The sequence below is a fragment of the Phacochoerus africanus genome, chromosome 3, assembly GCF_016906955.1.
Source record: "Phacochoerus africanus isolate WHEZ1 chromosome 3, ROS_Pafr_v1, whole genome shotgun sequence".
NCBI lineage: Eukaryota > Metazoa > Chordata > Mammalia > Artiodactyla > Suidae > Phacochoerus > Phacochoerus africanus.
Window position 1 is genome coordinate 174,556,086 of NC_062546.1, and position 13,739 is coordinate 174,569,824.

General features: G+C 48.7%; 1 protein-coding gene across 1 annotated transcript in view; it reads left to right on the plus strand.

The window, feature by feature from the left end:
* NRP2 (neuropilin 2) overlaps positions 1–13,739 on the plus strand; it is a 119,278-nt gene that overhangs the window by 42,505 nt on the left and 63,034 nt on the right. Inside the window, 2 exon segments of the mRNA XM_047773305.1 lie at positions 1,912–2,081; positions 4,205–4,360. Of these exon segments, the coding sequence (XP_047629261.1) occupies positions 1,912–2,081; positions 4,205–4,360 (326 nt within the window).

Consider the following 13,739-nt stretch of genomic DNA (forward strand, 5'->3'; position numbering starts at 1 on the left):
CCTCTGTCTTGTCCTTGCATCAGGGCCGTGAGGGTGTACGATGAAGAGAGGCTGCCCTGCAAGAGAAAAAGATGGGAATTCTGTGGGATTTGCAGTGGCATCTGAGTTCAGGCAATGAGAGCTGTATCTTCTTGCTGGGGGGAGATTAATGAAAACTAAACACATGTCAATCTGGGTGCTCACTTCTTTAGAGAAAAAGTGTGCCAAGAATTAGTTACTCCAGGGAAAGTCAAGGACCATTTCAAGCCTCAGAATAAAGAGGGGCTAGTGAGGATATTTATACAGAATCTTCTCCTGTGCTAACATTTTTTTGAGTCTAAGGCCATTTTCTTCCCTTGCCAAGCCTTTGTGGACATTGTCAAAAAAACTGAGCAATTTTAGGAATTCCCGTGTGGCTCAGTGGTAACAAACCCAACTAGAATCTATAAGGATGCAGGTTCGATCCCTGGCCTCACTCAGTGGGTTAAGGATCCAGTGTTGCTGTGAGCTGTGGTGTAGGTCGCAGACAAGGCTTGGATCCCAAGTTGCTGTGACTGTGGTGTAGGCTGGCAGCTGCAGCTGGATTCAACCCCTAGCCCGGGAACATCCATGTGCCACAGGTACAGCCCTAAAAAAAAAAAAAAAAACTGAGAAGTTTTAAACCTCTCTATATATACATATGTTTTGGCATTAAACATCTCTGGCTCTGGCTAGAGTTTCTCTCACTAGGCTGGTACATGCTTGGACCTTGACTTCATTCTTGAAATAAACATAGTTGTTTGAGCTTCTACCATGTGCCAGGCACTCTGCAAAGCATAGAAAGTATAACCCAGACCCCAGCGGCCATGGAACTTGCCATCAACCTCTTGCCCCGAGCTACGTGTTTAAATCAGCTGCTCTTGGACATGTTTTTGAAACCCAAATGATAACTTGAAGGATAAAAGGCACATGTTAAGGATGATTAGAGCTGGGAAAACCCTGCCATGGTTGTAGACAGCTTACCGTACATATATCTGCAGACACAGCAGCCTGGTCGACTAACGGGTTTTGTTTGGTGTTTTGCTTTTGTTTTTTCTCCAAAGAGCTCGTGGAGATTGATCAGTAAGAAACTAGTATTGTTTTGGTTTAAAAAAAAAAACAAAAAACAGTCGTGTGAGTTGCACCAAGTTCTACAAATGGCCAGAGCTCCAGAATAGATGTGAGATCTGAAAAAGATTGCTGGTCTTTATCTGACACATGCACACAAATATTGGCCTGTGTCCACAGGATACAGGGGAAGGACAGCAATTAAACTGACAGTGCAAGGCCAGAAGCAGTGACTTCTGGGTCCATTTGCCCAGACAGGTAGTGCAGGGTAATATAGAGTGACATGTGTGTGCTCACAGAGAGGGCTCCCAAAGACAGGTATTTATTGCTTTGTAATGTCTGTCTTCTGTGCCAGAACTCATGAGACATTTGCCACAAAGAAAGAAAAGAAAGGAAGAAAGAAAGAAGCAAGCAAGCAGAAGTGCCTCTTGGGTGTTTATAAATAAAGGAGGCTTCCTGTGATGTATCAGCCCCCCCCAAATTGCCCTGAGTCTATCACACCTTTACCCGTATTTCAGTAATGGTGCATCTGGCATCTGTGAGCCTCTGTAGCCTATAGCACTAACAGTTCTTGTGCTTTAGATAGTATTTTTAATTTGTTGATGATTCTTATTTATCCATAGCCTGATTTCCTTTAGGTCAAACTTAGTTTCTTTCAGACCCAGAGGGGTTGTCAAACTCTATGACTTGGTATAGTTGTTTTTCAAATGTGAGTGTATAATTAGGTCTTTAAGATGAGGGAGTGCCTGCAAGGACTGGTCCCTAGAAAGGAGCAGCATTTCGGGGAGTCCCAGGGGTTTGAGGTTGAAAGACCTAACTCTGCCCTTGACCATCTCCATCCCCCAGACTTTCAGTGCAATGTCCCCCTGGGAATGGAATCTGGCCGGATTGCTAATGAACAGATCAGTGCCTCATCCAGCTACTCAGATGGGAGGTGGACGCCTCAACAAAGCCGGCTCCATGGTGATGACAATGGCTGGACACCCAACTTGGATTCCAGCAAGGAGTATCTGCAGGTACTGACTCAGATACCAGAGGGTGTGCAGAGGGTGGGTGTACTGGTGGGGAAGGGCGCTGGCCCCATCCCTAGAGTGAACACAGAGAGAAAAAGCAGAACAGGAGTTCCCGTTGTGGCGCAGTGGTTAACAAATCCGACTAGGAACCATGAGGTGGCGGGTTCAATCCCTGCCCTTGCTCAGTGGGTTAACGATCCGGCGTTGCCGTGAGCCGTGGTGTAGGTTGCAGACTCGGCTCGGATCCTGCGTTGCTGTGGCTCTGGCATAGGCCGGTGGCTACAGCTCCGATTAGACCCCTAGCCCGGGAACCTCCATATGCCTCGGGAGTGGCTCAAGAAAAGGCAAAAAGACAAAAAAAAAAGCAGAATACACTTGAGAACCACTTTCATCCATCCATCCAAAGACATCCAGGTTCCAGGCACAAATAGACCATGCTAGGCACTGTGCTCAGTGCTGGGGTGAAATGATGAGTAAGATGGATACTGCCCCTCCCTTGTGAAGATTACCAGGCCCTGGAGAGGTTGTTTGGCCGGGAAATTGTTTGCCCTATCACTGTAGATAGCCAAGGAACTTCCATGAACAGTTCCAGAACTTCCCCGTTCTTGGCATTAGGAGGCATCAGAGATTTAGAGGGCTTTTTCCTAAGGGCAGCCCAGTTGAGTTGCTAGCTGAGCATGGCAGCTTCTCATGATCTTTGCTGTTGGGAAGGAACCCTGCCAAGAAGATTTTTGCCTCGAGCTATCAGAAGAACACATGGGGAAATGTTACTACCAGCCATGAAGCTCCAGTTGCTCAGATACCCTGCAGGATCTTTTTGGACTGTTGTTTGCTTTCCTTCTGAATTAGAATTGCAGCTCCTGCTGAGTAACCCCCACCTCCCCTTGCACTACACACTGGTCCAGCTCTCCTCCCCAGAGAAGGGCAGGCTGCTAGTCCCATGCTGGAGCAATGCCTGCTTTTATGACACATGGCAGACAGCCTTGTGACCCCCTGACAAGCCTGTCCTAGCTCTGATGCGACGTGGTGACCTCTGCTCTGAGGAGGACATTGCAGAACAGACAACAGGAAAGGGAGAAAGTCCTCTTAGAAACTTCTAGGGAGTCTGCAAAGGTTCTAACAGCACAACTCTAAGGCCATCTGTCACTGTCTCTCCTCTGCCTCTCTGAAAATCCTTTTCATCTTGCAAAGCTTCCAGAACATTCTCCTTTAAGCCAGTATTCCACTGACTACAGTCCTCATTTCTGGTTCTTAATAAAATACTTTCTTTTATTGCTGTCCACCTGTTTACCATACACATATACAGCACTGCGTGCTTCTTTTCAATGCCTCATTATGCTGAGCACATCTTAAGCTGCCAATAAATGCTTACTGAATCAAATTTTACCAGGAGGTGCTGGCTATATATTGATCACACGGAGACTGCCACTAAGAAACACCGTGGCCAGCCAAGGAATGACATCCACCAATTTCCAAATGGGTTTGGTATCGTGGGAGGGGAGGTGCCTCAAAACGTTGGCCATCCTCCTCTTTGGGCAAAAGGTCAGGACTTGGTGCATAAGCCTAATTGCCTGGGCAGACTCTGCATGCCCTTTGACCCCTCCGTGACCTGAGCCACTAAATACACAATGGCGGGAGGGACTAAGGGGAGGGGAAACAGCCCTGAGCTGAGACTTTTGCAACTAGGGCGTCGTAAGTGAATTGGATTGAATTGGACGGGATCAGAGCGAAGTGGATTGGATTGGATTTAGCCATTGTTCTTTAAACCAGCATCCGCTTTCACTATCCAAGGCAGTCCGTGGTTTAGTAAGAAGGGGTCATAGTTCTAGATGTTCAGTGATTTCTTTAGAATAAACTTAATCCTGTCTGTCCCAATTTGCAAAAAAAAAAAAAAAAAAAGATGAAAAAAGAAAAAATAATCAATTTTCAAAGTTCTCTAATGTAGTTCACAGATGTTGGGTTTCACTGTCCAGTGGGTGCAGACAGCTACTGATCACCAGTAGCTGTGAGTGAATCACAGACACGGGGTGTGAGCTCAGTGTTACAACTGTGTCCTTTGAAGGAAAAGCAAGGTGCCACCCTGTGTCAGGAGTCATGGTCCCCTTACGTCTCCACCTCTTCCTTAGGTGGACCTGCGCTTTCTCACCGTGCTCACGGCCATTGCAACGCAGGGAGCAATTTCCAGGGAAACGCAGAATGGCTACTACGTCAAATCGTATAAGCTGGAAGTCAGCACCAATGGCGAAGACTGGATGGTGTACCGGCATGGCAAAAACCACAAGGTACCAGCACTGCCCCACCAACAAGGCAGGCTGGGGTGGGGCAGGGCAGGGGAGGGGCTCCAAATTGACCCCATGTGGAAGAGGAGGCTCTGTTCAGTGAGGCTTGCATTACTGATGGAGGCAGGAGACACTGGCCCAGAAAATATTCTTCCTTAGGCGAAAGTGATTGGAAAACACCGTTTCTCCGACAGCCTGGCTGCTGTGGCATCTTGCACAGCAGAGAGAGAAACAGAGCTTGCAGTGTGCTCTCTGACTGCAAATGAAGGAGAAAAATGTGTTCCCAGCCCGTGCCTCCCCATCCAGGATTCATTGAGCATTTATGGCCTGAGTCCCTTCCACATGCTGGGTTAACAATCACAAAACCGCATGAAACCGCAGTGCAGGAGTTACCGAGGTCTGGAAATAAAAGGGCACAAATCCTGAGAGGGAATCACCATGTCCCGGGGAAGAAAGAGGACAATAAATTACGAGGAGAAATTTGGTTTGTTGGGGATGGGATCTGAGCCGGCAGTCACGCTTGACAGCGAGGCATTGAATCCTCTCGGCTGGTGCCTTCAGTGTCTGGGGCTCCCAGAGGTGTGTCCGCGTGGGCGATGCGGGGCTTTTGTTGTATGTGCGGACGATGTCTGGTGCTCAGCTTCCTGAAGACACGTGGCATTCTGCTGGCAAACAGGGCTGCCGCTGGCGCTGGCACTGCACATACTGGTCGAAAGCTATTCTCAGCTTATGGGGGGCTTCTTGGAAATGGCCAGGGGTGGGTGGGGGTCTCCCCTGGGCAGGTGGATCCCTCTGCTCACTGTAGGCCGGCTCTCAGGTCCGGAAGGAGAACTCGAATCCTTCCCTGAGTAGAACGGGGACTGAGGGACAGGGTCTCCCCTCACAGTGCCATTGCCCCAGCAGCACCGTGGTCTGTCAGGTTGTGATTTATGAAAATGGGCCGCAGGTGTCCCAACCCAGAGAGGCCAAAGGTCTTTCCAAACAGCCTCCTCAACTCCAGTCACTGCCCCCAAGGCAGCTTGCCCCTGCTGGTGCCATTGGAAACCTTGGACCCGGAAAATCCTAAACTGTAACGCTGGTAATGTTTCATTCTGGAAATGTGAGTTTTTGAAGGAGTGGGTTGTTTTTTTTTTTTTAATTCAGATCGCCATAGTAACATGGCACCATTCATCTGAAGTCATGGCTTCTAGATATCACCGGGTCTTCTTCTCTCTCTCTCTCTCTCTCTCTCTCTCTCTCTCTCTCTCACACACACACACACTGCCCATTTCACAGGTAAAGTGATACATTTAGCAATTCAAAGACTTCCGCACCTTGCCAGGTTGTTGGGTCAAGTCTGGTTTCCCATCAGCTTCCTTAGTTTCAGGAAGAGATACTGAACATCACTGGACATGGCAAGCCCATGTCGGCATTGGGTGCTGGGAGCACTGTGGACGGAGCCCTGCTCCCTCCTTTTCATGCCTTCTCGCTCTACCCACCCTTTGCAGTAAGAAACTGGTAGAACCCAGAATCTCAGCCAGGGAGGCAAGGACGAGCAGCTGGCTCAGGGTGGGTGCTGGGGGTGGAGGGAGGGTTCATCTGACCGCCTCTCCGTCCAGGCTCAGTGACTAAGCAGCGCTGGCCAAAGGGATACTGTAGCATAAGCTGATTTTAAAAGCACGCAGATGGACCAGGATGCTATTTAAAACACCATTTGTAGGAAATCTGCTTTTGGAAATACCTTAGCACTGCACATTTTGATAGAATGCTGTCCTCCCTGGCTTTATCCCTGGAATTTATTCTGTAGGGAAGATATTCTTGAGAATTGAATTTAGCTTTCTGGGCTCCTTTAGAACCATTCTTCTCAACTTTTTCCTATCAGGTCCCTCTCTCTCTCTCTCTCTCTTTCTCCCCACCCCGCCTCCTTTGCCTTGTCTGCTCGCTTGTGGCTATATATCTTTCCTAGGAGCCAAGAGATAATTTCACTTTTGTGGTAGTGGTGGTGTTGACTTTTTAGTGAGTCAGTCCTGCCCACGTAAAGGGAGGGTGCTGGGGCAGAGGAAAAGCCCTTTCTGTCCCCATTCGAAATTCACCTTCTTGGTACCCAGAAGGAAGCAGGAGATCGGAAAGCCTGCCAATTAAGCCTTGCCCCCTCCCCATGTTCCTTTGCACCCCCCACCACCACCACCACTGCGAGGGCGGACCGTGGAGGAGGCCTGCCTGGTCCTCACCTCCAAGGGTGATCTCTGCAGCTCCTTCCTTAGCAGACCAACCCCCACATGTCTGTGTTTAATGTGCAGATTCCACACCGTTCATGGTGCGTCAGCGCAGCACTCTGGCTGTTCGGGTTGAAATAGTTGACTGAACCGTGCCAAATAGATTTGTCAAGTCTGCTGCAGTTTGATTTGATGCCATGAAGGGGAGGCGGGACAAGGAGGGGACTTGGGGGCAGTGGCGTGGGGGACGGGAGGGGGGGTGCTTCGTCCATGCCCCCCGAGCGCTACTACTGAGCTGCTGGATGGTGGGCATCATGCCAAAATAACTGGGGCTAAGTGGTGGGCTTGAAAGCAAAATTCAGACTGCAGGACCTGTGAGCCATGCGCAGCGGAGGTGGAGGCAGCAGGCCGCTCTGCTCTGTGGGGCAGGCAGGCAAGAGGGTCTGAAGATGCAAAATCAGGGCACAGGGTATGAGGAGGGGATGCTGATGCTGGGGGCAGAAATGGGAGAACTTGACTTCATTTCCCTGGTCACAGTCAACCCCAGTGCAGGATGCCAAAGACCAGGGAAGTGGGGACGTCAGAGAAAAACAAGATTAATGAGTGCTTAAGGTGGTGGGGGATGACTGTGCTATTACCTTGCAAAACACTATTTACTATTTGGACCCAGGCTGGGCTGAAGCAAAGCCTGAGCCTATGGGATGAGTGGGAGCCTTACTCATGGTCAGGAAGCAAGGAGGACCAAAGAACTCTTTTCCAGCCTCCCATGACCTTTACGCAGCCTCTTCTTAGTCTCTTTCCATCCAGCAGGTAACGGTGAGGTTGCCCATGAGAAAGGCATTACACTGTTGCTGGGGTATGGCCAGCATCCTCCTGGCACAATGCAGCCCAGTTACACAGGCCACATGTACAGCACATCCCCAAATCCTTATCCATCTCCCCATGCCATAAAAAAAAAGGAACCTAGGATTTTCCTACGGGGCAGACCCTCCTGATATGTATTTATGGCATAACCACAAAGCAGCAAGCTCTTCCGCCTGTTAGAGCCTGTATCCAGCCCATGTGCTCCCTTAGATTATACAAATTGCTTCACATATATTTCTTCAGGAACCGCAAGTGTAAAACTACTGCTTTTGGTTTCCCCAGCTATATTAATAACACCCCAAACATAGAGACAGCATTGTAAATACAGTAGTAGAAGCTTCGTGTATGTGTCTATAATTATAGGCAGAATTATGTACACACGGACCAAGGGAGGGGTGTGGAGAAAAGATGGAAGGAGCTGGAAGGCACGAGACTTTGGCCAAGATCCTGCTCACCTCTGAGAGGCTGGTTCCACGAGTCTGCACCAGAGGCCATGAGACGGAGGCTGGTGTCAGGGCTGGAGGGCAGAGGCCATGCCTTTAGATGTCTCAACCAAAGCCCTTGTCTTCAATTCTCCCTTATTTGGTAAACTTGGGCATCTTTCTTGTTGACATGGCTCTGGTTACCTCACTCTTAGTCATAGCATTGCTGGGCTGTTCTGATATATTTGGAAGAAATTTGGGCTAAAACGGTCTGTCAGGTGATATCTATATCCCGATGGACAGATTGAGGATGGGAAGGATCGAACAAGGTTTGGGTGCAGGAGTTTTCAGAATTACCCCGTAATGAGTGGCAGAAGTGCTCTGAGCTCAAGATATTCATGGAATGACTTCCAGGGGGCTTAGAGAACCCTCAGGCACTGGCTTCTTTGCTTAAAAATTTAACAGTGTTTCAGACTGTGGAACTGAAGCTTTCAGGCGAAGTAATTTGCCCCAGGGACATAGGGAACTGGGGAGTCCCTGTGGGAGGCACCTGTCACTAGGTTTTGACTTCAGGCCGGTGTTCCCACGATCCGATCCAGGCCTGGCTTGCCATCTTGGCTCCAGGGAGAAATTGGCTTCCTCGATGTTCAGTCGAAGGGTCAAGAAGGGGACATGTTCCTGAGAGGCTCCGCTATCGTGACGATCAGGAGGCAATTCGAGCTTGGACGCAAGGTCCTGAGCGCTCATCATTTTGGACCTGGGGCTCCGTCACAGGACCCCGAGGACGCAGCGCTGAAAGGAAGTTGCTTTGCGTTTGCTTTGGCCCCATCCCTTCCGAACAAATTTTAAAGATGTCCGCTTCAGAAATCCTCTGTTCTCTATTTAGTTCCCAAATTAAAACAAATCACTGTGAAAGCCATTTGAGAATGTAAAACCCTCTGTGAAGTTGTCAGAGACTGGGGCAGAGAGAGAGAGGGGGGTGTCGTAAAACCAAACCCCCCAGATCGGCCGGCTGCCGGCTGGAACCACGTGGTGTCTCTTTTCAGATCTTCCTGGGTGCTGCGTGGGTGACCTTGGTAATGTCTTTTCACAGCCCCAGGCCTCAGTGTGCCCGTCCGCCCAGATGGAATGGTGCTGTTGGCAGAGCACCTTGGGATCTGTGGATGGAAGGCTCTCTGCAGATATAATTAATGTATTAGACCCACAGAGCTCTTCGCGAGCAGGAGCGAGTTATCAATTTAAAAAGTAACAAGGCCCCGTGGGATATTTATCTGCCTCTTTTAAAATCATAGGTCTGGAAGGGCCCTGATAAGTCATCCAGACCTCTCCCTGCATCTGATGGGGCCTGTCCTTGAGCTGCCTCGGGTAAACGGTACCCCTCATTCTTCAGTTAGAAATGCAATTATTCCTCCGATGAACATTTTTGAGTTTTCAAAAAGTGCCTTTTTTTAAAGCCCCCTGGTGAGTGACCGGCTTTCCCTTTTCCTTTTTATTGCAATAATTGTGTTTCTTGTACATAAGATTAAGAAAGTAACTCAAACCATCAGCCAGTAATGGGTATCAGACTGGAGAAGTCATGGTGTGATTGCATCATCTAGGGTCAGGTGTGTTCAGAAGAGGGCTGATGTTCTTTCCAAACCCAAGCCCCCCAGTTTATCTGCCCCCCTCAATTATAACCAAGAAGAACCCAGGGCCCTAGGTAATTAAGTTTGTCCCTTATCCATTTGCCGTGGGATGAGCTCAGACCTCTAGCCTCTCCACTTAGGAAGCTCAAGGGAAAATTTCATTATATATAAGCTTGGATCCTTTTCTCCATCAAGCTCCCAGGGCTGGCTTCGCCCAACTCCCATGGGTGCTGAATTGTCTCCGGGAGCTGAGGCCAGCCTCCGTGGCGCGTATAGCCTGGATGCTAAATTCCTCCTGCTTCCCAGGCCCCACTGTGCACTGGGGCCAGTGGGACAGAGCAGATAAGCAGGACCTGTGGGTTAGTCCCAGAATTTGGCTTGGGCTAGGAAAGCACTCGCTTTGCCCTGACCCCAGCGTCCCTAGGTGAGCACTGGGTGCACACCTCACCAGGTGGCTAGTCAAGGTCTTTGCTCTGTGATTTACAAAGATTCCACCCAGAAGAGCAGTGCAGGTGGCAAGTGGACTCAGCAGCCTCACTCCCTGTACCCTTCCCCCTCTCTTTTTCCCCACCTGGAAGTTAAAGGTGTAAATAATGTGGCCATTTGCAAAACCACGATCATAGTAAAATTCATGGAGTTAAAAAAAATTAAGTCTGAATCTAGGAGTTCCCATCACTCAGCTGGTTAAGGACCTGACATAGTATCCATGGGGATGCAGGTTTGATCCCTGGCCTCACTCAGTAGGTTAAGGATTCGATGTTGCCATGAGCTATGGTGTAGGTCGCAGGCACGGCTCGGATCCCGTGTTGCTGTGGCTGTGGTGTCGGCCGGTGGCTACAGCTCCGATTTGACCCCTAGCCTGGGAACTTCATATGCCACAGGTGTGGCCGTAAAAAGAATTTAAAAAATAAAGTCTGAATCTAAGGGAAAAAATAAAATAACAACGTGGGTTTTCAGTGTGGAGGGCCTTCCTGCTCGGCTAGAATGGCTGTTTCTGCCCCACCTTCGCCGGAGGACCTCCAGCCCTTCCTGGAGGCTCGGATGCTCCCCTGTCCCCCACCCCATCTCTCCTCCAGCCCCAAATCCCTGAGCTGCCCTCCTCTCCTCTCCTCCGTGATGCTTTCCTGTCTCCAATCCTGAAACCCTAATCCTGTTAGGATGCTGTGTTCCAGGGCTCAGCGTCTCGATGGGGGTAACCTAATCCCACAGTAAATCTAACAGGCCCACCAGGCGCACACACAGATGGAGATGGGCTCGTCCCACCCACCTCCACCCCCGCCCGCACCCCCAGAAAGAAAGCACCCCCCACCCCCGCCCCACCCTCCACTCCATGACAAGCGCCTGCTCCTCTGTCTCCTCCTTCACGTCAGCAAAACTGCTTGATGACAAAAACAGCCCTAAAGTAAAGGAGGCGGAGCCAGGAGGGCGTCGTGATCATAAAGGAGCATTTGGTGGGTAGGGAATTTCTTCTCCTCCCCCCCCCCCCACCCAACCTCGGCCTCCTTTCTAGTCTCTTTCTGTCTCTCTGTCTTGAGTTTATATATGAGAGACATCACTTCTGATTCTGTATCTGGCTAAGTTCCCACATTTGCTAGAATGAAAGCCACTTCAAAAAAAAATTTTTTTATAGTCTTTTAAGGAAGAGTTTTAAGAGAGAAATGTCAGGACCGTGATTTACAAGCAGGAAAAGGGAAAAAAAAAAAAAAAAAAGCCCATTACCTTAACATCATTTTCCCCAAGTGCAGCCGCCCCCCCCCCCCGCCCCCGCCTGTTTGGTGCAACAAATTAATTGAACAGGACGGCAACCGTTGATTAACAGTTTATTTCTCCATGTAGCCTCAATGGCTGGGTTTAGAGAACATGCAAGGGAAGGGGTGGGAGGGGGAGGGCTGGCACTTGGTTCTGCAATGACACCATTGTTCCTGAGACAGATTTTTTAAATGTGCTACTGGTTTCCTCGTCGCCGCCTCCGATTCCTGCCACCTCTCTGCTCGGCCTGCTTTGTTCTCCTCCTTGAGTGTCTGTGCCAAGCAGAGTGAAAAGGAGAACTTTGGATGCAATGAAACATTTATTAGTGGAGAGAAATATTTATGTAAAAAGCAAAAACAGGAAGAAGAAGACGACAACAATCTCCTGCACAATTTCTACCTCAGGGCTTCAGCACTGTGTTGTCTTTGAAAAATTTCCTGCATTGTGTGCGGTCCCTGGAGCGGGCCACGTTCAGATATTTACAGCAAAATAGAAATAAACCATGGGTTACACTATGGGTAATGAGGAGACGGGTGTGCACAGACAGAATACGAAGCCCTGCTCAAGTGGGAGGCGGTGCACGGAACGTGGGCTTGCACCTGTCCACCAAGAGCCTGCCTCGCAGAGGAAGGTTAAACAGCCACCAAGGAGCTCCAAGACCTTGATGGACGTGGAGCGTCTGTACTGGCCTGGGCACTCAGATGCTGAGGGCAGAGATAAAGATGTCTAGAGAGGGATTTAGGGCCGGGAGAGAACCCCCAGGGTAGAGGCCTCCAAGGTAGGCAGTGATGCTTTCTGGCCAAAGGTTTCTTATTAGAGTATATATATTCTTCTCTCTTTTTTTTTTTTTTTTTACATTGTATTATAGTCCATGCCTTATGAGCTCACAGGCATGGTCGAAACATGTTGATTTTCTTTTCCTGGGTGGGGAGAGGTATGGGGGGGGGGGTGTTGCAGATAATAACCAAACTGGGATATTGGATAGCAGCCAATTTAATTGGCAGATGCCCCCCTTCCCCCAGAGGTGCAAATCAGAAAATCCATGAAGTGCTGCTGCTTTCAGGTTCTGTCTTACTGATAATAAACCAAAGGTCTTGAGAATCAATTGGAAAGTGTTGGATTATGTTCAGAATTCAGTGAGGCACCAAATAGATTATCCAAACTGCTCCGTGCCCTGAATTGTTTTTCAAACTCAGTTTATAGAGGTACACTTGAAGGAATCTCTATGTTCAACATAGCTTCATATATATATATATATTTGATCATTCGAACATATCAATGCTATCCCCACCTGTTAAGAAAACTAGGGTCACCTTGAACTTCTGGTTTTGCTTTGGGTGGAAAAGCAACCATAATAATATTTTTTTTTCTTTTAAAATTCACAAAAATGTATGCCATCTGTGACATCCAGCTTTTAAAGCAGATGTTAAAATGTGGTCATCACGTTTGATATCCGCCTATCTGGGTGTGCCATACGCTGACAAGCCACTGGGTTTTCTCAGCAATATGGACCCCCTGCTAGAAAGTTATGGTCTGAAAGAAAATTCTTGGCCTCGAGCTGGGGCTGGGGAGTCAGTGGCTTTCCGAACGTGAACTCTCCCAGTGGAACAAAGACCCATTTGTTCCTGGTGACGTAGCTGCCCATCTAACATCTGTCCTGGGTTGTAGTGCGGGCCTTGGAGCCAGCAGAGAGGGCTGGTAAACTTTAGGGTCTATCTGCAAGCCTATTAGTGACTTTATTTTCCTGAAGGAGAAACCAAGGTACCTACGGTTTATTGATTTGCCTATAGTGATTCAGTGAGTCGGCAGGGAATGAAACCAATTTCCTGGCATCATTTCCCAAGCATACCACCCCTTGCCTTGCAATGCCTAGACTGGAAGCCAAGAATCCATCTCAGAGAATTTGATCAGAAAACATATGAAAGGTGATTCTGAAACCACAGAAGCATTGAGAAAGTCATAAAGATGTATAATATATGATGGCATTTACCAGCTATAAATAGGGAGGTGCAGGGAGAAAAATAGAGACCTTGTAAATCCAATGGGTCAGGAGAAATAGAAACTGCTTAATATTTCATTAAAAGTGGACTTTCATCCATTGCACTTTGATGTCTTTGGGCGAAAGATGGTATATAAGGACTAAGGTGTTATTCATTACTCTTTGTTATTAATAATTTGAACTGTTACTGACCCAAAGCATCAACAAGGTATATTCGCCCTCGGGGTGCGGGCACTCAGAATGTGTTTTGGGCACTCTGCGAAGTGTATGAAAATCCACGTCGCTTGCCCACAAAAGCGCTTAAGCTGTAAGGGACAATGGTAACTAAAAATGCCCTGTTACAAAGTGGACACTGCCAGTGCAGCTCTCCTTGAGAAACTCTTGGGAGGAGAGCCTTAGACTCTGGGGCCAGAACGGACCTTACAAATCAACTCATACAATCCCCTCATTTCAGAGAGGAGGAAACTAGGGCCTGGGGGCGTTCGAGATATTTGCCGACACTTAGGAACTAATTAACAGGAGCCCAGC